This window comes from Petaurus breviceps, unplaced genomic scaffold (genome assembly GCF_028583685.1).
Source record: "Petaurus breviceps papuanus isolate PSGF00001 unplaced genomic scaffold, PetGlider_PUasm1.0 37, whole genome shotgun sequence".
NCBI lineage: Eukaryota > Metazoa > Chordata > Mammalia > Diprotodontia > Petauridae > Petaurus > Petaurus breviceps.
Genome location: NW_027186296.1, coordinates 37,487,617 through 37,511,470, shown reverse-complemented (window position 1 = coordinate 37,511,470; position 23,854 = coordinate 37,487,617). Strand labels below are relative to the sequence as shown.

Sequence of the window (23,854 nt, the reverse complement as noted above, 5' to 3'; positions counted from 1 at the left end):
ACTTATGATGTATGTGCTAAACACTTTGCTAAGTACTAGGGGATGCAAATACAAACTGGGGAACTTACAGTATCATAAAGACAATACACATAGGGCAGTGGTGGCCATATCAGGGTGTTTTGGACTGGAGAAACCCAGGATTGGTGAATGGAGCCATAAAGCAGGTGATTAGTATGTCTAGCAACTGCATGATGGGCCTGTGTAGGTTAGTTATGGAGAATACCAATTAGGAGAGCAAGGATAATATTTGTAAATCATTATCATTACATGCTGGAATAATTTATTTTTTCCTTTTATAGTTGCTTGATCTGGCCCTGACCTAGTTCACATAGTTCTAGACTCATCAGGATTTACTTTGTACTTAGTATGCACCAGACACTATGCTAAGGGCTAAGGACACAAGTATGAAAAAAGAAAGACAATTACTGCCCTCAGCAATCTTACACTCCAATGGGGGAAGACAATACCCCAAAGAAAGCTGAAAAAGGAGGGGCAGGAAAAAAGGAACCTGGGGCAGTAAGAGCAATGTAGTGGAAAAGTCATAGACTTAACAAAGTAGGTCAACTAAATGAGAAATGAGATGTTCAGGGTTGAATCCCCTCCCTCCGTGGCTCCACCTTTCAATCAGAGAAACTAAGGGTAGTGATGAGGTAGTTTCAGGGCTGATAAGATATTTGAAGTTCAGACATTTTCCCAATAATGAGCTTCCTGGGGCCTGATGGAAAATTCAGAGATGTTCTGAAGTAGTGCAGCTTGGTGAGAAATAAGATCAAATGTAAAGTGCTTTGTTTTTATTGGAGTAAGTTCATTTTAGTATAACAGGGACAAAATAATATATCTGGAGGTATTTATGGGGTGAGGGCAAAGCAGTCAAATATACATTGTCTTTGAAAATTCCTATTTAAATGGGCATTGAAAAGCATTAAATGCTTCAAAAATGCAAAATAGCATTATTATTGTTTGGGTGCCATGAGAGCTAATATTGTAACACCCATACCAAGTCTTCAGATGGTTTGGAATGAGACTTCAGTCCATATATTAGGTAACTTTTTCTCAGAGTGCAAAGAAATAGCAATTGTATAGTTGGAACTAGTTGTTCCCTAGAAATGCTTAGCATCCTCCAACCGGATCAGAGCACTGAACATAGAGACACTGTGATATATTCCCCTGCACATTGTAAGTGTGTATCTTTAATTTGTATCTTTTTTTCAATAGGCAGGAGCTATCTTAGGCCATATTGTATTAGTGAGGGAGTTTTAGAAACATTCATTTGTGGTGGTCAGGAAATAGATGAGGAAGTAAATAATTATAGTTGATAGATGGGTTGGATCCAGGACTAGGGAAGAGTGATTTAAAAAAATGCAAAGCACAAGAATCAATCAGGGTTACATAAGGACAGGTTAGTTAAAAAGAGAGTTTGTGGAGACACTTAGGACCAGGGATCCGGAAGAATGCTTTTTGGAGGCTTTGGTTACTGCCTCCCGTATAATTCAAGCTGAGGTAAGGGATCATAAGATCATAGAGCTGGAAGAAACCTTGAAGAGCATTCAGTCCAGTTCTGATTTTACAGGTGAGGATAAGTGCCTAGCTCAAGGTGACCTAGCCAGCAAGTGTCAGAGACTGGATCTAAACCCAGGGCTTCCTGCCTCCAAATCTGTCTGTTACATGCTATGCATTATACCGTCCTGCAGGAGAGAAACCAACCATGACATCTCCATCAGGGAGCTTTAGTGAGAGATGGAGGGAACTCTAGAAGTCCATGTAGTCATACCTGCCTTATTTTTCAGCGCACTCGAGGTCAGCAGGGTATAACGACTTATTCTGAGTCACAGCTCAATAGGAGCATAGTTGGGTCTAGAGCTCACATCTCCAGATTCCTATTCCAGGGTTCTTCTGCCATTACCATGTTCGCTTCCCTCATCAGGTACTTAGAGTATTTCATCATAGGCATAATAGCTCCTTTACATTAGAACCCTCCCATGCCATTTGAGAGTGATATGGGAAGTCAGAAATAGGGAAATCTGCCTGACTAAGGGGTCATATTCTTGATGACATGTGGAACTATGGAGAAAAGCCAAGCTTGGGAAGTCACACAGTGGGGCTAGAAAGGGTTGAGGTTGAAGAACTTGAAGCTAAAATGCTATCGAGATTTATTAAGCTGACAAGGCTCAAATCTGTGACCATACTATGTACCTGTTATTTATTTGTTTGAGTATATTTTATCTTTATCTTGTCCTGAAGTTCAATGATAAGGAGGTGTCTGTCCCTGGGTCTTCAGAGACTCTCAGTGGAGCACAAACTCTAGTATGTCCTACCAGTCTGTACCAACATGGTGTAATAGATATGCCTGCAGTGATGAGGAGGTATAGGGCTTCTATTTCTTGTGGTGGCCATATGAAAAAGGAATGGTGGATTCTGGGAAAGTGGGTTATGGTGCTGTCAATAGGGTTCTCTGGATAATTAGCTGTTTTGTAGCTATAGATTTGAGTCTTTATATCAGGTACCTTTGCTTTATGGTACTTAAGTAGTGGCCCTTTTTTCTGTCTCTGGATATCCATGACAATGTTTTCTTCAGTTATTAATGATTTTAATAAAATCAGCTCTGTTGTCCTAATTATGACTTAATCTAATAATGCTAAAATATTTGTGAAAGCGTTCAAAAGAAAAAGAAATGGAGCATACAGAAGAATCACAGTCTGAAGAATCAGTTATTTCGGATTTCCCCATGAATGGAAATTTTGGACCACTTGCTTTACCTGTTAAGAGAGCCAGGTAAGTTTCCTTGAAGAAAATTTTTTTAAAGGAGGGAACATTTTAAAAAATGTGTATGTATTGATACCAAAAATAATTTCAGGAGTAAAAGGACATGGGAATAATAACTCACTTTGATAGAGAACTTTGCAGTTTTCAAAGTGCTTTTCTCATAACAACCATGTGTGACTTAAGTAGTAGAAGTATTATAACCATGTGGGATATGATGATATGAGGAGACTGGCTTATAGTGAATAATTAACTTGTTCATTCTCAGTAGTATGCTTTCCACTGCAACAGGTAACATCATTAATTCATAATTTTTACCCTTATGAATTTGGTGGGGTTTAAAATTTATTAATACCCTTTTAAAAATTCCAGTCATTTTCATCTAAATCTGTTAGTGATTCTTATCTTTCACTTTATTATCTTAACAATTTACCATCTATAAGCCAGTAACCATATCTAACAGTGTGCATTTTGCACACCCAGTATTTCTTTGCTTCTGAAGTAACAGATATAAAAATATCAAGCACAGTATGTCTGTACTTCTGTTTTTCCAGTAGTAATAATTTATACCAATTTTCCAAATATGTGTAGAAAATATGACAAGTATTCCTCTTAATAAAAAAGAAAACTACTCTTGATTACATTTTAATACCCCTTTCCTGCTCCTCTTCTTTTTTAGGAGAATTTAATAGTTTCATGACTTAACTCTTTTTAATTACCTAAAACTTTTGTTCTTTAACACCATTTCTTATTGCTGTTGTAAAGAAAAGAATCATTTAAGAAAAATTAAGCATTGACTATCTCCCTGGTCCTCCCGGGTGCTAGGCACTGGAATACAAAAAACTATTCACAAAAAAAGTTATTTTCTATAGCTTTACAATAAAATACTTTATGATGTAGCACATATTTGTGAGAAACTTAGGATTTACCAGAATTAAAGTTTTCCACTTGAATCCCAGTCTATACCAAAAATTCTTTGAAATTCTGTTTTCCAGGCAGCTGATTGGACTTTATACCATGACGCAAAATCCTAATATGACCCATTTGAAGATTAATGGGCCAGTTAAACCTCTTCCTCCCTTATGGGTAAAATGTGACAGCTCAGATCCTGAAAGTACATGTTGGCTTGGTGCTGAACCTATTCGAACAAAGAAGGGCATAACGGGAATTGTCTTACAAGTGGTCACATGTAAAGGTGAGGTCTTAACTGTTGTGAAGAGTTGTAAAAAAAACAAATGACATCACTTTAGAGAAAACAGCATACAAATGGAATTAGTATTAAATACCCATCCCCAACCCTGTCCCCGGGGAAAATAAATCTAGAGCTATTTTAAGCATTATCAACTGCAACTTTTAAAAAGGTCATATATTAACTATGCCATGAACAGCCTCAAAAGTTCAGCAATAAGGTTTTTTCTTAGAACTTTGAAAGATGAGAAAAATTGATTATAATTGTAATACCAATCTCACAGTAAGCACTAAGTGATAATTATTAGTGATGGTATACATTCAGATTTCATTTATTTCAAGCTATGAACCATCTCTGATTGAAAAATGTCTTGTCCATAGCAATTAAAATACCAAAAAATTAAGGTTTTAATTCCTTTCATAGTGTGATATTCTTGGCAGAAGTGAAGTACTAGTTCTAACTTATATCCAAAAAGTTAGGACTCCTAGACTTTTAGAAGGGACCTTATAGGTCATCTTTTCTAACCCCATCATTTTACATAGTAAGAAACTGGAGCCCTGAGAGATTGATATAGAAAAAGTCACCCGGTTTATAAAAAAGCAGAGTCACAATTTAAATGCAAGTTCTGTTATCCTGTCTCTAACAATTTCTACCAGCTTTTAAACTAGGGAAAGTTACTTAACCTCTCTGTGCCTTAGTTTCCTACTCTGTAAAATGAGGTTAAATGACTTTCTAAGCTCTGTTCCTACTCTAAATATATAGTCCTATATCTCCAAATCCAATGCTGTGGATCCACATTATGTTGCAATATTAGTCTTTTTTTAAGTGTTCTATACCTGAATTGGGGTTTTAATCTGTAATTTTCCCCCCCCTCCAGGTCCCACACCTGAAAAAAGCACTTCTGTAAATCTTGAAGATTTGAAAAGTTCACATCTGAAAAGACATAAGTCATCTACTGTATGTGTTGTTTCTTTTTTAAGCAGTCGGGGTTAAGTAACTTGCTCAAGGTTACACAGCCAGTTATTTCTGGGTGTGGTGCTAAGTATCTGAGCCCGGGTCATCCTGACACTGGAGCCTGTGCTCTTACTCGCTGTGCTACCTGGCCGCCCTACTGTAAATGTTTTAATTGTTGTAACTGTTGTCTGTCATTTTAAAGTTTTTATTTAAAACTAGGGGCTTTGTATGTACACATACAAACCTATCTTTCTGTGGAAGCTTTTATTATTAAGATTTCTAATTGGCACTATTTTCATAATGTAAATTTTCATAATTTTCATAATGACTTGTCTAGGAGGAAAATAAATGTTGTTTCTTTAATTGTAGATAGAATAGTTGTTAAATTATCATCCTGTAGGACATTTTTCAGTCTTGTGTCTGATTTTGGTATTCTTAAGGAAGAAATTTAAGTATCTTCTCTTACCAGTCTCTTATTTGTGTGGACTTCGCTCTTAATTATCTGATTAATATAGACTTTTCTTTTCAGGTAACAACTAGGGGTTTTGCTCAGTATGAGCTGTTTAAATCCACTCCCTTAGATGATTCAGTTCCCTTTTCACACACTACTATTGGTTTGGATATTTCATGGAGTCCTGTGGATGAACTTCTTCAGACACCTCCTCTCACTTCTGCTTCAGTATTGGTAAGAAATAGTTTTTCCCCCTTTTTACTATCCGGGTCTCAAAAAAATTCCTTTTTTTCATAGGGAACAGCCTTTTTCTATTTTGAGCATTCAGAAATGCTTGTGTTGCTGCTGAGGTCCTTCCATCACTTAGTAGAGAGCATCTTTTTTTAAACAATAAAATCCAGTTTTCATAATGCTAAAATCTCATTTTTTGAGAGCCTTCCCCTGATTGATGGAATTTCTGAAATTAGTCATAAGTGGGGAAAAAAAGAATCTTCCCTTTTTTTTTTTTCTTCTCTACTATTCTTTAAAAGGAGATAGTAGGTGCTGGGGTTTAGAAATGTTAATCTGCGCCTAGATGAGCCAGGCTTTTAGGAGGAAAAGAGAGGCTATTAAAAATAGTTTGGGATTTTGTGACTGATTTTAAAGATCTAATATTACTAGTTTTTTATTTCTCCTACCTTGTGGCCCTTTGAAATTCAGTGAAAGAGTACAGAAGAGCATTACTCTAGTAATGTAGGTACTTGATTGATTGTAGGTGGGGGAAGAAAGAGTTTATAACAATTCTTGTAAGAGATCAAGGTAGAGCATGTAATAGCTTGGGTTCATATTAGTATTTCTGAATTGGGAAATATTTGAAATATCCATGGATGACATGAGTATCAGGGTGAGCAGTGTGCTCTGGCTGTGGTTACTCTTTTACCGTTTTCATTTTTAACAGCATCAGTCATGCACACTACAGTGGAATTATAGGATTGAATTTTGATTGTTTTCTTGAGGGGGATATCTAGGACTTCGAAATGTAACTAATTACAACACTTAATGATGTGTAAGATATTAGTACTAAAAATTTATGGGGGATTTTCAGAATATTAAAGTGGAACCTGGAGATCCTAGGAGTCCTTTGTACCACCTGCACAGAGAGCTGAAGTTTCTAATTGTGAGTATCAATCTGAAAGTTTCAATCTTCCTTACATTTTATATTTCAATGAAATTGTCACTACCACTATCTTTAATTAATATGAAAATTGCTGTTTCTTCTATAGTTGAGATTCTCACACTAGGATCACTGGATAATTTAACACACACATACTTAACAAAGATTTATTTCTCATTTTACTGCTTCTGAGATAGTGAAATTCTTTTACTCTCAGTAAGCCATCATACTGATTTTTGAAATTTCACATGGGGCACAAAGTTAAAATTGTAAAAATATGAAAGTACTCATATACTTTTTTTTTCTGCTTTTTGGAGGGGGGGACGGCAGGGCAATTGGGTTGAGTGACTTGCTGAAGGTCACACAGCTAGTAAGTGTTAAGTGTCTGAGGCCAGATTTGAACTCAGGTCTTCCTGACTCCAGGGCTGGTGCTCTATTCACTGCGCGCCTAGCCCCCCCACTCATATACTTTCTACAGTGCAGTAAATAAGAATGATGAACTTGATCATGAAGATCTACATTTTAATCATGCCTCAATCATTATCCCTGTGACTCTATGAAAATCACTCAACCTCATTAGCTTATGCAAAGTGGAAATAGTAACAAAACATCTACCTCCCAGGGTTGTTGTGAGCACCAAATGAAGGTGATGTTTTTATAACTCTTTGCATGTGAGCTTCTGTTCATATAGATTTATGATTTAATAATTTTATACGGTCCCCTCACTGAGGCAGATCACAACCCATACATCCATACCCATTCTACATTTCCAGATGATGATATTTATTCTAGTTCTTTTTCGAGTTTCTTATGTTGCAGTCTTTTCATCTCCATTATGTATCTCTCCATGGACCTCTCTGATAATAATTTTTTGTTCTCCAGAGAACATAGTATTAATGACTCATAGCCATGTAACAGTATTGGAAAAGTATTAGTATTAGTCTATGTGTCTTTTGTAACAAAGAAAAAAATATAATTCAGCAAAACCAACCAACTTCTTTAGTTGTCTGACAGTATTTATAATAATCTATTTTTTCCTCATCCCCCTTACTCCCAAAAGGAAGAAAATGCATTTTCTAAAGTCTTCTTTAAATTTGAACATTATAATTACATAGCATTAACTTTTGTATTTTTTTCCTTTTTACACTTAGTTGCAGTCATTGTATTGTTTTCTTGGTTCTTTAACTCAGCATCAGTGCATATAAGTATTGTGCTTCTTTGGAGTCTTTTTTTCTTTTTAAAGAAATTTGAAAAATTCTGAAGTCATCTTTCCCTTTTTTTAAATAACACTGTAATATTCTAATCCATTTATGTTTCACTATTTGTTTAGCCATCCCCTAATCAATAGGCACATACTTTGTTCTTTGGTACCATGAGAAGTGCTGCTATGAATATAAGTCTTTTTTTTCTTGCCTTTTTGGGATTTTTGGACTAGCAGCAGGATCTATGAATAGGAGAATATGGATTTTAGTGATTTTTAAGGAATAATTGCAAATGGCTTTCCATAATAGTTTGGGTGGTGTCAAAAAATTTGAAGTCATCTAAGGAGTTCTGCAGTATCGTGAAAATAATGTAGCCTCATCTCTTCCTGTTTTAATTCTAGGCCCAGCACTTTCATATATACTGTTTGTCTTAGATTTGTATATACTAAGGGACAAACTGTAGATTATTCAATTACAGGTCGTAATCTCTGGGACATAGACAGGTTTCTTTCACTTGGGTTTTTGGGAGTGTGAATGATTAGGTCAAATTTTTTTTGAGGGGTCAGAGGTCCTTTCTAGGAGGCTTGGCAGCGTTTCCTGACTTAGTGCAACTAGCAGAATGATAGCCACAAACAAGAGTCTCTGGAGAACCTCACCATATTATAGAAAATCCATCTTCAACTTGGCATCTGCATTGGATTTCCTTGATGATATTGACAAATGGTTTTGCTGAGCATACAGCTCTTACATATGCTATGGCTAATATCACAGGTTGTTGAACAAGTAACCTGTTATATCATACAAGGAATCTTGAATAATTTTCAAGAATAAATCAGGAAATACTTTGCTGAAAGAATACCTTTTGGGTGACATTTTGCCTAAGAGAAACAGATTTTAAAAATATAAACAATAAACATAGAATATAGTGTTCTCCACATATTTTGGTTATCTGTGTAATGGTAAAGATGTGATCTATTTGCCTTTTCCCCACAGATAGTTTTATTAAATTCTTCAATGTGTATGTCAGTGATTCTCATAAAAATTTTATATAGACTAGAAGGTAGGAATATAAGTCAATGCCATTCTTGTTTGGGGAGGTGGGTCGGCATTAGTAAGCACAAAGCATATAAAATAATTTAATTTAGATTATTAACAGGTTCTTAGAATTTCTATATTTGTTGGTCATTGGATATGAATCCCATATTTGGAGTACTGACAACCAAGTTAAAGTTGATAGACTATCTAAAAACTGTTAGAACCACTCTGCTATCACTGCAGAAGCAGGAGGCCACCTAAGACTGAAGACCACTTTTTTGGTGGTGGGGGAGCATTAAGTGATTAGCTACAGGTGATGAGCCTTTCTGTGTTTAAGCTATGCTGGACACAATCTGTTGCTGGGATCATACACAAATTTTTTTCCAGGATAGTAGAGCCTGCTAGAGCTGAGTTGCCATTAAAATAGTCTTTAAGAACCCAGAATCAACTCCATGCTGTGAAGAACTATCAAAATAGGACTTTGTAGGAGAAATGTGAGCTATTTTAATATAACACAAATAAAACACTAGAGAACAATGTGCTTACTAATAACTGAAATTTGATATGATACATGTAGGACATAATTTTGTATAGTCAGGTAATAGTTATTAGCCACATTGTTTTCTAATTGTTTCATGTGTTTTGGTCTTCCCTCAAACTATATTATAGAGCACAGTCTTATGTTAAGCATAAGTCTTACTTTCTTTTTGATTCCTCCCCTTGGTTGGTCATATTGTTAATATTTGTTGATTACATGAACATTGTTATTTTCTGCTAATAGGCTTTGGCTGAGGGATTGACAACTGGTGTTACTGAGTGGCCTGAGCCTACGGAGGCTAAATCATCTGTTGACCTTGTTCAGGAATTTCTCAATGGTATTTATGTTTCCAGTTCACTTATATGTAATTGACTTAAGTCATTTTTGCTTGTCTGAGCAAGACTTTGTGATAATACCCTATATGTCTAAAGTAAAGAAAGTTTGTCATGATTAAGGAAGAGAGAGTTTCTATTTTGCAGTATTATGTGGTAAAGGTAAAAAGGGGTAGTTTCAGAAATTCCTAATATTTAGATTTGGTTATATAGTGATAATACTGTATAATACTTAGAAACTTTATGTTACAAAGCAGATAAAAGATATATTGGGGGGAAAACACTGATTCTATGGTCAGAAGACCTAGGTTTAAGTCATAGCTTTGCTTTTACTGCCACTTAAATCTTCAGGCTAGTGCTTTACCTCTCTAGGCTTCAGCTTCCTTATCTGTAAAATGAGGGAGATTTGGATCAGATGGTCTTTAGGGTCCCTTCCAGCTGTAGACTACAGTTATGGCAGGTTCAGTATACTGTTTTAATCTGGGTGAGGTAAGATTATGACATTTTCCTTTTTTGAAAAGAAGGAAAAAACAAGATGGAAAATCATTAATGCCATTTTTCAATTTTTTAGATTTAAAGAGTAAACTGGATGGATTTGATAATGCAGCAAAAAAAGTCAAGGTATGTGAACTTTTTGTTAAGAATCTCAGCAGATAATTCCTCATTCCATAGTATGTTTGGTCTTTGACTTTATGCCATTTCAAATGGATCCATTATAGCAGCTACTATTTTATTAGTCTTTAGCGATGGTTATTATAGTGTGTGTGTGTGTGTGTGTGTATGTGTGTGTGTATTTGTGTTACTACCATTAAATACCAGAAAGTGGGAGTTTAAAATAACAGAACCAAGTACCTTACAAAGTTTTAAGAAGGTTACACTTATAGGGCTAGCCCTAGTTAGTACTCTATGGAAAGAACTCTGAAAATTAGTCCTTGGTCTTTCTTCCCTTATTCACTGACCCCATTTTTGGAGTTCTCCCCAGGAATCAGACTAGCTGATTCTTTTACTCCTAAAGAGCTTGTTCTTTTACTGTTTTTCCCTCCAAATGGCAGCTGATAAATTTATAAAATATGTTATCTTTATAAATAGATTATATCTTTATAAACATGATTATATTTATAATACAATATAAATTAAAAGGTAATATAGATTATATATTTATAAAGATAAATGGGTGTGTTAAAATGCCAGCTGTTTGCCACCGCAGAAGGAAACAACAAACCACTCTAGTATCTTTGCCAAGAAAACCTCATGGACAGAGTTCTGTGGGGTCATGAAGAGTTAGACATGACTGAACAACAGTACAGTGTATCTCTGTGTCTGTGTCTGTCTATCTACACTTTTTAAAAAATTGCCTGCCTAAACTTAGTAAATGAGTTGTGTAACTGTTTTAAAATTTGTTTCTGGTGATCTAGAAATCATTACATTTTTGGTAAATAAAGCATTTTTTGAAATTTAATTCTTTTTTCAGGTATTGAAATGTGATACTGCTGCAGTTGATGATTCCATTAAGTGTCTTTTCACAGTACGAGGTGATCTGGATTTCGCTGAGCAGCTGTGGTGCAGAATGAGAATGAGTAAGTATGCTGTTAATTAGTTAGAAAGACTTTTTATTTTAGTCTACCATTTAGTCTAATTTATTCATTCTATAGAGGAGGAAACTGAGAGCCATAGTGAGCCAATGATGCGACCAAAGACAACAAAGATTTACTAATAAGTGGTAGAGCAGGATTCTTAACCCAGGCTCTCCAACTCTAAATCCAGGCTCTATTTAATTGTACCACCTCGCTAGAATTAGAATCATTTTAATATTTCATTTTATTTTATTCTTTTTGCTTTTTGGAGGGCATTTGGGGTTAAGTGACTTGCTCATGGTCACACGGCTAGTTTTTGTTTTGAGTGTTTGAGGCCAAATTTGAACTCAGGTCCTCTTGACTCCAGGGCTGGCACTCCACTCACTGCGCCACCTAGCCACCCCTTAATATTCCATTTTATAGTAGAGAATTGACACTAGATTCTTTTACATTATTACCAGCTTATTAGATCTTTTAATTCTTAATTTTTAATTCAATTTATTATCTCTTTTTCATTGACAAAGTAAATACTCTTTTATCTGACATGGCTCTAAAAAAGGATTTCTTTTATAATAACTGCAAAAATTGATATTGTAATAACTTGTGCTTTCAAGGTGTCACCTCATACCAAGATTTGGTGAAGTGCCTTACATTGATCTTACAGTGTTTAAGACGTGGGGATGTACAGCCCTGGGTATGTATATATTTTACATATTTAATAAATGTGATTTTTAAAGGACAGGCCTTCCAGGGTATGAATAGATATTATCCATTTGTAGAGGTGGTTATAAAAACCATAAACAGAATGCTTTAAAACATAAGGCAAAACCTTATTTAGATCCATTTCTGCTTAACTGAATTTATATTGACTCAAATGATGTTAACATATCTTACGAATATTCTGAAAGAGATGTCTTATTTCTAGCTCCACAGAGGGAGTAGTGGTTTACTCAGTAAACACATTCAGCAGTCTTACCATGGAGCTATGGATATAGTTCCACTCACTGGTACCACTCCAATTCGAATGCTTTTGGAGGTTGGTTTGGACAAAATAAAGAGAGATTACATTAACTTTTTTATAGGTAAGTCTGCTATTCTCTTTTTCTTAATTTCTTCATTACTATCTTTAATTGCCAATCCTCCAGATACTTAATTTTTTTCTTTCCACATCTGTCATTCATTGTCTTGTAAGATATTTTAATGTTAATTGATTGAGCACACCCAACACTTGAAACCTTTTAGAAATTGTTTTAAATAGAAACAATGATAATTTCAAGGATAAACAATAGCATTGTATAATTGTAGCTTAATTTAGTATAAAATTCTACTTTCTTCTGCCTTTTTGATTAAAGCATCTTTGTTTTTAAAAATATATTCACTTAAGATAGTATAATGAATGCTATGAAAAAATTCATAGAAGAGCATTAAAATTGTATCATTTACAAATAGATTATATAGAGGGTTATTTTGCTTTTAAAGGAACTATGATTTTCTTGTTGATATGCTTTCTACTTAAACATATGTATTTAATTTCTTTCACTAGGCCAGGAGCTTGCATCATTAAACCATTTGGTGAGTTTATTTTGACATTTTCCAGTTGTCTTGCACTTTTTATAATTTTGTATTGTTTTATATATAAGTATACTTTACCTTAAATTCAATATAGAAAATCCTATTTATTCAGAATGTTGGGAATTGGGCGGCTAGGTGGCGCAGTGAATAGAGCACTGGCCCTGGAGTCAGGAGGACCTGAGTTCAAATCTGGCCTCAGACACTTAACACAAAAACTAGCTGTGTGACCTTGGGCAAGTCACTTAACCCCAATTGCCCTACAAAAAATTTTTTAAAAAAAGAGAAAGAAGAATGTTGGGAATCAAGTAACAACATCATAGATTCATAGAATATTGGAGTTGCAAGGGACCTCAGAGAGCAGAGTGCCATTTTAATTATACATGGATTACTAGTTTTCAGAGATTGAGAACGTGGCCAGATACACTTAAAATTATAATAGAATTTAGCATAATTATGATTTAAGTTTTGCTTTTTAGGGTCTTGCATTGCCTTAGGTTATTATTGTGAGTATTCATCTGATTATATAGTATGGTAGTTGTTAAAAGTGTAAGAGATTAAAATGATTCTATACTATGATGTAATTTGACAGTTGCTTTTATAAACATATCTCCGATTTGAGTTATTTGACATGATTTGTCTCGTGAAAGTTCAGTGCAGAAACGTTTTTGAATTTTCCTGTCCAGATTGTAGATAAATGGAAGTTTACTGTGTGATAATCTATACTTACAGAAAAACTAAATTAAGGTATGTTTATTTACATTGTAAATCAAGGTAATTCTTTTGTAAAATGCTTGACAGTAGAATTATTTTAAATAGATTTCACACATGTATTAAACTTTTGTCAAAGTTATGTGTAAAATTTGAGGACCACATCTATTGTGCAAAATAGAAGCACATGTGAAATTTTGAAGGGCTTAATTTCAGATTACTAGTTTTATTTAATATGTGTGTTTTGAAAGAGGCCTAATCAGAAATGTATGGAATGAAAACAGGGTAAATGACTTTACTGCAAACTTTCCAATTCTCTGTACTTTTGGTTTAATTTCCATGAAGAATAAAACAGTAACCATTATCAACTTCCCAAGGATATTAAATATTGTAATAGTACTTTGGACTATCGGTTGATTGGCATTAATTAAGAACTTTTTTTGTGCCGGGCTCTGATGGTTCAAAGACAAAAAAAGAAACTGTATTTGCTTTCAAGAAGCACACCCTCTATGGGGGAAATTATGTTTACAATATAAGGAAATGCAAAGAAATTTCAAAGAGGAGGCACTAGTACCTGAGGGGTACTGGAAAGGTCTCATGTAGGAGGTATATCTTAAACCAACTTTTTAAGGAAGTTTAGGGATTCTTAGAATGTAGATGATGAGATTAATCAATATATGGGGAAACACTTCTGCACAGGCTTGGAGATGAGATGAAATAAGTAGTCCAATTGGTTGTACTATAGAGAATGTGAAATTAATTATGTGTAATAAGTTTGGAGAGATAGGCCAAATTGTAAAAGATTTTAAATGCCAGAGATATTTAAATGCCAAACAGCAGGAAGCCACTAGAGTTTCTTGAGAAGAGACATGACATTGGTAGCAGTATAGAGGAAAAATTGGAGAGGACAAGGCAAGAATTGGGGATACCAATTTGTAGGCTATTTTAATACTCCAAGTGTAAGGGTTATGGGATTTAAAGATCTTCCATGCCCCATTGGACTTGCTGATGTAGCAGGAAGGGGCGGAGCAAGAGGAAGCGGAAGCCAAGCTAGCGTTCCTGCGTTGGCTGGCGGTGGTGGTGACGGCGGCAGCAGCAGAGGCAGTGGCAGCGCGAAGCCCTTTTTGAGTTAGGACTGCTAAGGACTTTCTGCTAAGGACTCCTGCTGAGGACTGCCAGGGGCCGGAGCTGCTGGGAGCGTGCTTCCAGGACGCTGGGTGGTTGCTGTGAGTGGGGAGAGGAGGACCTTTGCCTGAGGTAGCCTGTTCTGTTTTAAAGGCTTGAAAATGTGGGTGCTTTCTACTTTATCTACCTGTGCCAATATCATAACTACTCTGATGGCTTTCACTTTCTGGTTTTGGGACTCAGTCTTCTGGTATCTTAATAAATTTTCTAGTTTATTTCCTCATATGGCAAACATGACGTATTTTGTAATGGATAATTATATCAGCATATTTGTAATCTCTATAGGCATTGTGAATATGGCATTGCTGATACACCAAGTGAAAGGTGATGAATCAACTTGGATAGTAGCTTTGTGAGTTGAGAGAAGATAGAATCAACAAGATCTGACAACTAATTTAATGTATGGGGTGAAAGAATTAGGATTAAGGATGATTTTGAGGCTATGAATCTAAGTGACTAGAGGAATGTGATGGTTCCCTTGGCAGAAATAGAGAAGTTCAGAGAAGGGGTGGGTTTTGGAAGAAAGATATTGAGTTCTCTTTTGGTTACGTTGAATCTAAGATGCTAATAGGACATCCATTTGGAAATGTAACTTCTCCTCTCTCACTCCTCTTGGTGATGTGATATAATACCCATAAACCACTTTCTGACTTGCTCAGAGCAGCAGGTTTTATAGTTGTAAGAGATTGTGCTGGTTTAAAGATAATACTTTTTCCTCTTGAAGTACTGGATAAAAGCATGACTTATAATCTTTTATTTTTTGGTGACTATATGTATTTTTTTCTTTTCACAGTTTAGGCAAATAGGCTGTTTTTAGGGAGTGGCCTATATTTGGACCAATATGTTATTTCTTGGTACTTATTTGAGAAGCCATTTTCCCTCTTTGCTTAGAATATGTATTATGATTTACCTAGACTGTTTAAAATGTGTAGTTTAAGAATGATGCTTGAATTCATACGTTCTATAGCTCTCTCTTCCTTATTTGCTACCCTCAATCTTCCAGACTTAGGCCTACTTCACCTAGCTAGCTCCTTTACAAAGATTCCATTATTTTCCCGTTTGGTTTTTTCCCTTTCAGGATTACTTTATTTCCACATCCTTAGATACACAAGAACAAGTTTGTCGTGTTAGGAAACTCCACCACATCCTGGAAGTTGTAATCAGTTGCATGGTATACCTTAAACTTCCACATGAAATCCTGTTTACTTTAGCACAGTAAGTAGTCGTTATTTTCTGATAACTTTTTGTCACAATAATCAAATGATTATGATTAAATGCTTTAGTTATCTTTAGAAATAATTCAGACTGTTGTGTTTTGATATGGTACTTTAGCCTATTATCTGCCCATGGCAATAGAATGACTGACCACTGTTAGCATAACTTTTGGTTAGACTGATTACTGTGGTATTATCTCTGATGGTGTGACCAATTCAACTGAGTCTGTTACTATCACATTGCAACATAAATAGACTGTAGTGTTCATTTTGACTTAAAATTATGCAGAATTGTTCTCAAGGAACCATGTCCTGCTTCTATGTAGTGAGGTAACACCTTAAATTGAAGGTGGTAGAACCTTTTGAAACTTTCGATATACCCTTCATTGTTTTAGTGAAAGCAGATTGTTTTCCCTGTTGCAAATAAGAAAAAGAAAATACTTCTAAGATTCCTGTACTTATAAAATTAGATAGGAAATAAAATGTTTTATAAGAGCATTGGACTCAAGAGTCAGGAAACCTGGATTCAAGTCCTAAATCTCACATTTTTATATAGTTCTATAACCATGGGTAAATGATTTAACCTCGCTCATCCTTTCTCCAAAATGGTGGTAATATTTATATTCCCTGTCTCACCAGGCTGTTGTAAAGGGAAAGCACTTTGCAAACCTTAAGTATCTATTTAGACATGAGTTCTTAAGGTGTGTACATTTGTATCTGTATGAACTCTAATTTAATTCCCTACTCCCGGTCCTTCCCCTTATCCCCCATATATGTTAGGTCTTTTATTCTTTCCCTCAGTACCTTAATTTATTAAAAATGTTTTTCATTATTATAAATTTGATAAACATTAACAAACAAGTCCATATATAATGAACAGGGGAAAAAAGGACTACTGTGTAAATTTTTTTTATATTTCAAGTTTCACATGGCAGTTATTTTCCTGCTTATTATTGTCCCTGCTGAACTTCATTTTGCTATTTTTCTGTGATTGATTATCCCTTTTTTTAAGTATCTTTACTCCCCCACTCAGTTCTTTTTTTTTTCCCTTTTTGGAGGGGGGAGGGCAGGGCAATTGGGTTTAAAAGGTCACTTGGGTGGTGTTCTGTTCACTGCCCCACCTAGCTGCTCCTCTTCCACTCAGTTCTTAACTTCTTTCCCACCCCTCAAAATGTGCATAGCTATGCAAAACAATTCCACATATTGACTATATTTGAAAATGTCACATTCTGTATCTCTAATTTATTGCCTTTTTCCCAAGAGGTGGGAAATATGATTCATTGTTACTCTTCTGAAATTGTGATTGGTTATTGGGTTAATCCCAATTCTTAAGTCTGACAGTTATTTTCTTTTATATTATTGTAGACTTAGTGATGGCTTGGTTCTGCTTACTTCAGTCTGCATCAGATCATTTTAGTCCTCTGAAGTTTCTCTAATTCTATCTCTTTGCTAACATCTTCATTTCTTATCTTCTGTCTCTTTATTTTAAAACTAGGTAGGCATAATTAATTTTTTCCCTTTTGGTTCATGTATTAAGCATAATTGTATGTTCAACAGCTTATGTCCCTTTTTAAAAATTATAGTAGGTTTCCTACCTTTAAAATTTTGTAATTCAGTTTCCATTTTTAAAAACTTAGACTTTAAGAAATTTATTTTAGAATGGACCTTACTCTCTTTTTTAAAAAAAATCTTTTTCACTTTTATTTTTATAGGTCTTGCATAATATATTATAAGAGAAACCCCCTTAATGAGAAACATACATTTCAGCTGCCAATCAGACCAATTGTCATAAAAAATTTCTATCAGAGGTAAGCATTTATAATCCTGAAATAATTCCTTTATAAAAACCTGGTTTTTATTTTCTTTTCTTTTTTCTTTTAGTGGAACTCCAAAAAAATGGAGAGTGGAAATAAATAGTGGACAGAAGGAAGTTAAAACACTTTGGCAACTGAGTGACACTCCGTCAATAAGCCACCTGAATTTTAGCAAACAAGGTAATGAACAGTTTAGAAGCATACTAATTAAGCTATTGAGATAGAGTGAAAAATAATATATACTCATAAAGATGATTTTAGTAGCTCTTAGGCCTGATCTTAAAATACCTAGTCTATGCTGTAGACAGTACAGGTAAATAGCCCACTAAAAATTGTTTCAAGTATGCATTTCTAGAAATGGTCAGTCTTAAATGTAGGGTAAAGGCTATCATGCAAGGTATCTGAAAAATACTGGAGTAGTTTTAAGATTTAACTTAATAGTGATACTAGAATAAAAGATTTCAGGTTTCTTAGACAAATGGTTGCTGTGGATCTGGGTTGAAGTGTCTTTTATTTTAACGTTATAGAATGTTAAAGTTTAAAGGTACTTTAGAGTGCCTAATAACAATAGCTATAGGGAGTCTTTTATATCACTTTGTTTTGCAAAGCACTTTATAAATATTATTGCATTTTATTCTCACAGCATCCCTGAGAGGTAGATTTTACAGATGAGGAAACTGAGGCAGATAGGTTAAAGGACTTACCCAGGTTCACATAGCTAAGTATTTGGGGCCAGATTTAAACTTATTTTCCAATTCCATGTTTAACACTGTATTCACTAGCTTATAGCTACCTGCAGGTTACCTAGTTCAAACCATTTGTGAAACATAAATACTTGTAACATCCCTGATGAACAGCCAGTCTCTTCTTAGAAACTTCCATTGACTGAAAACTTATCTTATGAGGCAACTTATTCTACTTAATCTACATGATAGGAAGCTGAAATCTGCATCCTGTAATGTCCACCAGTTGCTCCTAGCCTTCTGAGAGTGAGCTTTTGAGTAGAATTTCTTGTCCAACAAACTTGCAACACAAATAAATCCATGATAAGATTACCAAATGAGATAACATATAAAAGGCAAAAAGAACACGGCCTTGGACAAAGGAAGAGAAAAGGCCATTAATTACATCTGGCAATTACAAGGTCTTTATAACATTAGAGAAAACAATTTCAACTGAAGAATGTAGTCAGAAACCCAATTGCAGGGACTTTAGAAGAGAGGAATTGGAGGCACTGAGTATAGATGACTTTCTTGAAGAGGTTAATCACAAAATAGAGGAGAAATACAGGACAATACTGGAATGTTGGTAAATCAAGAAAAGGGTTTTTGTTTGTGTATGTTTGGGAGAAGACATGGGTATTTTTGTAGGTAACAGAAAGCAGCCAATAAGGAGAGATTGAAGATTGCAGTGGAGATGATAGAGGGGACATTCTCCTGGAGAAAAACAAGATGGAGTGGGATCAAGGCTGCATTTAGAAGGCTGTAAAGTAGCCAGAATCCATTTTAATGCATGCTTTAGTGAAGAGAGGGCTACCTCTTCGTGTGAGGAAAGAGTGAAAGGGGAAATAGTAGCAGGAGGCATCTGAAGAGGTGGGGAGAGGAGGGAGCTCTCGTCAGTTGGCCTCAACTTTTTCAGTGAAGAATGAGGCAAGGCTCTCCGCTAAAAGGGAGTGGGAGCTGTGGGAGGTTCGAGGAGGGGTGGAACAGTTTGGAAAAGCTGTTGTGGTAAGTGGAATAACAAGTTAATTAGGAAATTGTAAAGAGGAATACTTTGGTGTTGTTATGTAAATATGGACCTGGTCAATGTGATTTTGTGATTTTTCTCCATGTCCATTTAGCAGCACATAAATAAGAACATTATTAGGGTATGATGGAAGTAATTCAAGGTTTTGGCTTGGTACGATATGATCATTTATAGGATAAGGATACAAATGGGCTCAGTGTAGAGTTGCACTGGTTTACCATAGGGAAGGGGAGAGACTTTTCTAGCTTGTATACCCCCTGCCTTGTTATAAGTATCAAATGAGATAATGTTTGTAAAGTTTGTAAAGCAAACAGTTAAAGAGCTTCTAAAAAGCTAGTTATCATTATCATCATCATCATCATTTTTTTTAAATGCTTTATTAACTTCTGATTTACATTATTCGTTTCCACCAGATTTTGAGTTACAAATTTTCTCCCTGTTTTTCCCCCACCCATCCCCAAAACAGCAGTCCCACAGGATATCCCTACCTCCAATCTGCTCTCTCCCATATATTTTCCCATACCCGTTTCGACTTTTCCAGTGGATCTCTATGCCTCAGTGCCTGTATATCTTATTTCTTAATTACATGTAAGATGGTATTAATAATAGTATATATATACATACACACATATTTGAATATTTGATTTTAAAACTTTCAATTCCAGATTCATTCCCTTCCCCCCCTGCCACCCACCCCCACTGGGAAGACAAGCAGTTCAGTATAGGTTGCACATTTGCGGCTAATGCAAAACAATAACATAGTAGATGTATTGTAAAAGACTGACTATATTTCCCTCCCTCCTATCCCACCACCCACTTGTTCTGTTCTCTACTTTGATCCTGTCCCTTTTCAAAAGTGGGTGCTCCCCCGTTCCCACCCCCCCCAACCAGCCCACCCTTCCATCATGCCCCCCTCTCATCCCCTTCCCCCCCTACTCTCCTGGAGGGTGAGATCCCCCTATTTAGTGTGTATTTCACTCCCTCCTCAAGCCAGATTCAATGGGAATAAGGTTGACCCATTCCCTTTTGCCTTCCTATTCTTCCCCTCCATTGTAACTATTTTCCCTTGCCTCTTCTGTATGAGATAGTTTGCCCCAATCTGTCTCTCCCCATCTCCTCTCACCTCTTAATTTCACCTTTTAAGTATCATCCCTTCCTGTTAAATTGGTCCTGTGCCCTCTATCTATGTATACCTGTAAACATATATACACACATTCACATATGTATTCATATGCCCATATACCCTCATATATAGACATATGTGTGTGTGTATATATATATATATATATATATATATATATATATATATATTTCTAATCCCTTCAACTACTGAGAAAAGTTTCATAAGTTATAATTATTGTTTTTCCATGTAGGAATGTTAATAGTTCAACGTTGATAAGTTCCTTATGATTTCTTTTCCCTGTTTACCTTCTCATGCTTCTCTTGCTTCTTGTATCTGAATGTCAAATTTTCTATTCAACTCTGGTTTTTTCAGCAAGAATGCTTGAAAGTCCTCTATTCCACTGAATGACCCTATTTTCCCCTGAAACATGATACTCAGTTTTGCTGGGTAGGTGACTCTTGGTTTTAATCCCAGCTCCCTTGACCTCTGGAATATCACATTCCAAGCCCTTCGATCCCTCAGTGTAGAAGCTGCCAGATCCTGGGTTATCCTGATTGTGTTTCCACAATATTCAAATTGTTTCTTCCTGGCTGCTTGTAATATTCTCTCCTTAATCTGGGAATTCCAGAACCTGGCTATAATATTCCTAGGAGTTTTCTTTTTGGGATCTTTTTCAGGAGGTGATAGGTGGATTCTTTCAACCTCTATTTTGCCCTCTCGTTCTAAAACATCATGGCAGTTTTCTTTGAGAACTTCCTGGAGGATGCTTTCTAGGTTCTTATTTTGATCATGGCTTTCAGGTAGTCCAATAATTTTTAAATTCTCTCTCCTGGATCTATTTTCCAGGTCAGTGGTTTTCCCATGAGATATTTCACATTGCCTTCTATTCTTTCATTTGTTTGGATCTGTTTAACAGCGTCTTGATTTCTCATAAAGTCATTAGCTTCCATTTGCTCCAATCTAATTCTGAAGCAATGATTCTCCTCAGTGAGCTTTTGAGATTCTTTTTCCATCTGGCAGATTCGACTTTTTAAGGCATTCTTCTCCTCATTGCCTTTTTGAGCCTCCTTTGCCATTTGAGTCAGTCTGTTTTTTAAGGTATTATTTTCTTCAGTCAGGCTGTTGACTCTCATTTCATAATTTTCTTGCATTGTTCTCATTTCTCTTCCCAATTTTTCCTCCACTTCCCTTATCTGCTTCTTAAGGTCCTCTATGGCCTGTAACCAGCTTGTATTTTCCTTTGAAGCTTTTGGTGCAGGAGTTCTGACTTAACTGTTTTCCTCCTGTTCCATGCCTTGCTCCTTCTTGTCCCCAAAATAGGAGTGTAATATTGGAATCTTCTGTCTGCTTTGTTTCCTTTGCCTGCTCATTTTGCCACTCAATGACTTTTGGGTTTTTTGCCACAGTAGGACTCTGCCACCAGACAGGGGAGTTTTCGTCCCAAACGCTGGGGTTTTCTCAGCTGCCGGAGCTATTAGGTGGGTGCCCTCTCTGAGGTCTCCACACGCTCTGGCAAGCTGGACACACACCCCAGGACCTCCACCCTAGACTGCAATCCAGATCCAAGCAGGTTAAAGCAAGAGCGATTACCCCTCAGACTGGTGCTTGGTCCCCCTACACTCTGCAGGCCAGGAGCTGAAGCTGCCACGTGGCGCTGGCAGGCTGTGCTGGCGTCTCAGCGGGGGTAAAAGCCACGCACTCCCACTTACTGGGTCCCAAAGTACAGACTGCACTGGCCTCTCACCTTGTCCTTTGCATCTATGTATTGATAAATCTGGAAAGGGCCACAGCTGCTGCTGATCTGGAGTCCCTCTGGGAGGAGGCTGGTCAGGCCCACCCTGGGGCTAAAGCCTCGATGTGGGGCTGGGCTCTGCTCCCAGAGCACTGCGCTGGCAGGCCAGCCTGCCGGGCTGTCCTCAGCAGGAGGTTAGCTTCTCTGTGTTATTTTGTGGGTTCTGCAGCTCCAAAGTTTGTTTAGAGTCCCCTGTTTACATGGATTGGGGAAGGTGGAAGCCGGAGCCGGTTCTACTCCGCCATCTTGGCTCCGCCCCCATCATCATTATTATAGCCTGGTTTTGTATTATAGTGCCTTGTACTGATTGGATTAGCAATAAATGCTTAATGTAGAAATTCAAAGGTTCCTGGCTAAAATCTGTCTAAATGCTAATTGAACCATGTGTTATCTGTCCTAAGGAAAGGGCAGTAATAGTAGTAACAGTAGAAAATATACAAGCCTTCAAATTTGAATTTTGAATACCTCACACTTTGTGAATTTTAAAATTGAAAAGAATACCTTCTTAAATGTGTCATAAAAATCATGGTATTTGGTTAATAAGTTAAAATAAGCAGTTTTTTTCCCCTTTGTTCTACATTATTTAAGCAAATTGAATTATATTTCAAACATACCAAGAAGGCTTCTTTTTTTTTATTCAAGTAATCATCTTCTAATCGTATCTGCTTTGTCAATTTAGGTTTCTAGATGTTTTTTCTTAAAGTAGTATATACATTTGTCATTCAAACTTTGAATGTTACAGTGCAATGAAAGCAATTTTTCTCTTAATAATTATGAAAGTGGGCAGAATTTACCATTTTTTAAAGTTCTTCTCTAGTTACTAAAATTTCATTTTTGTTGTAGATCTGTCTGAGTCGGCATTCAACAGTATTCTTGAAGAAAAAGTGTATTTCACTAACATGGTTGCCTGCAGCAAAGTACATTTCACTTAAAGTATGTTGATATCATCTTGTGAGAAATACTTATTTTGTCTTTTTTCTTCATTTTTTGAAATTTTCGAGCAAGTATCCTCATAGGTTCTTCACAATGTAGTGCTGATTTAATGCAATAGATAATTGTGGTATTTAATATAACTTTCTAATACTTGATACTCATGATTCTGTCATTTAGAGCTAGAAGGAACCTTATAGATCATCCAATCCAACCTCCTGTTTTAGAGATGAGAAAACTTGAGTCCCAAAAGTAACTTGTCCAGAGGCAAACTTATTTCTATGCACTCAGAACTTTGATTTTCATTTATTGCAGTTGCCTTGACAAATTGATTTTATAGTTGCCTCAGCTACAAAACATTAAACATTTTGACTTCACAGTTTAATCTTGCAAAGGCTTAAACATGATAGAAGAACATTTATATTATTTCAGAATATAAATTAATGATAAAAATAATTGAATCAAAAAGTTCTATTGAAGATAAACAGTTCACTCATTTATTTTGCAAATGTGTCGTTTCTGTCAATACCCACTTCAATGAGGTAAGTTTCATTTGAGTAGGTTAGTATTTATTGTATGTTC

At 35.9% G+C, this 23,854-nt stretch overlaps 1 protein-coding gene across 2 annotated transcripts in view; it reads left to right on the top strand.

Annotated features, from left to right (window-relative positions):
• Positions 1 to 23,854, top strand: part of ZWILCH (zwilch kinetochore protein) — a 31,089-nt gene that overhangs the window by 4,045 nt on the left and 3,190 nt on the right. Inside the window, exons 4-18 of one of the 2 annotated variants that reach the window (XM_069098241.1) lie at positions 2,654 to 2,772; positions 3,756 to 3,955; positions 4,827 to 4,906; positions 5,433 to 5,588; positions 6,439 to 6,510; positions 9,526 to 9,619; positions 10,186 to 10,235; positions 11,086 to 11,191; positions 11,803 to 11,882; positions 12,114 to 12,270; positions 12,732 to 12,760; positions 15,732 to 15,868; positions 17,580 to 17,675; positions 17,749 to 17,861; positions 23,186 to 23,275. In XM_069098241.1, the coding sequence (XP_068954342.1) occupies positions 2,654 to 2,772; positions 3,756 to 3,955; positions 4,827 to 4,906; positions 5,433 to 5,588; positions 6,439 to 6,510; positions 9,526 to 9,619; positions 10,186 to 10,235; positions 11,086 to 11,191; positions 11,803 to 11,882; positions 12,114 to 12,270; positions 12,732 to 12,760; positions 15,732 to 15,868; positions 17,580 to 17,675; positions 17,749 to 17,861; positions 23,186 to 23,274 (1,578 nt within the window). In that variant the 3' untranslated portion in view covers position 23,275. Of the gene's footprint in view, positions 1 to 2,653; positions 2,773 to 3,755; positions 3,956 to 4,826; positions 4,907 to 5,432; positions 5,589 to 6,438; positions 6,511 to 9,525; positions 9,620 to 10,185; positions 10,236 to 11,085; positions 11,192 to 11,802; positions 11,883 to 12,113; positions 12,271 to 12,731; positions 12,761 to 15,731; positions 15,869 to 17,579; positions 17,676 to 17,748; positions 17,862 to 23,185; positions 23,771 to 23,854 lie in introns of those variants that run through there. The other variant, XM_069098243.1, reaches the window with a different exon arrangement.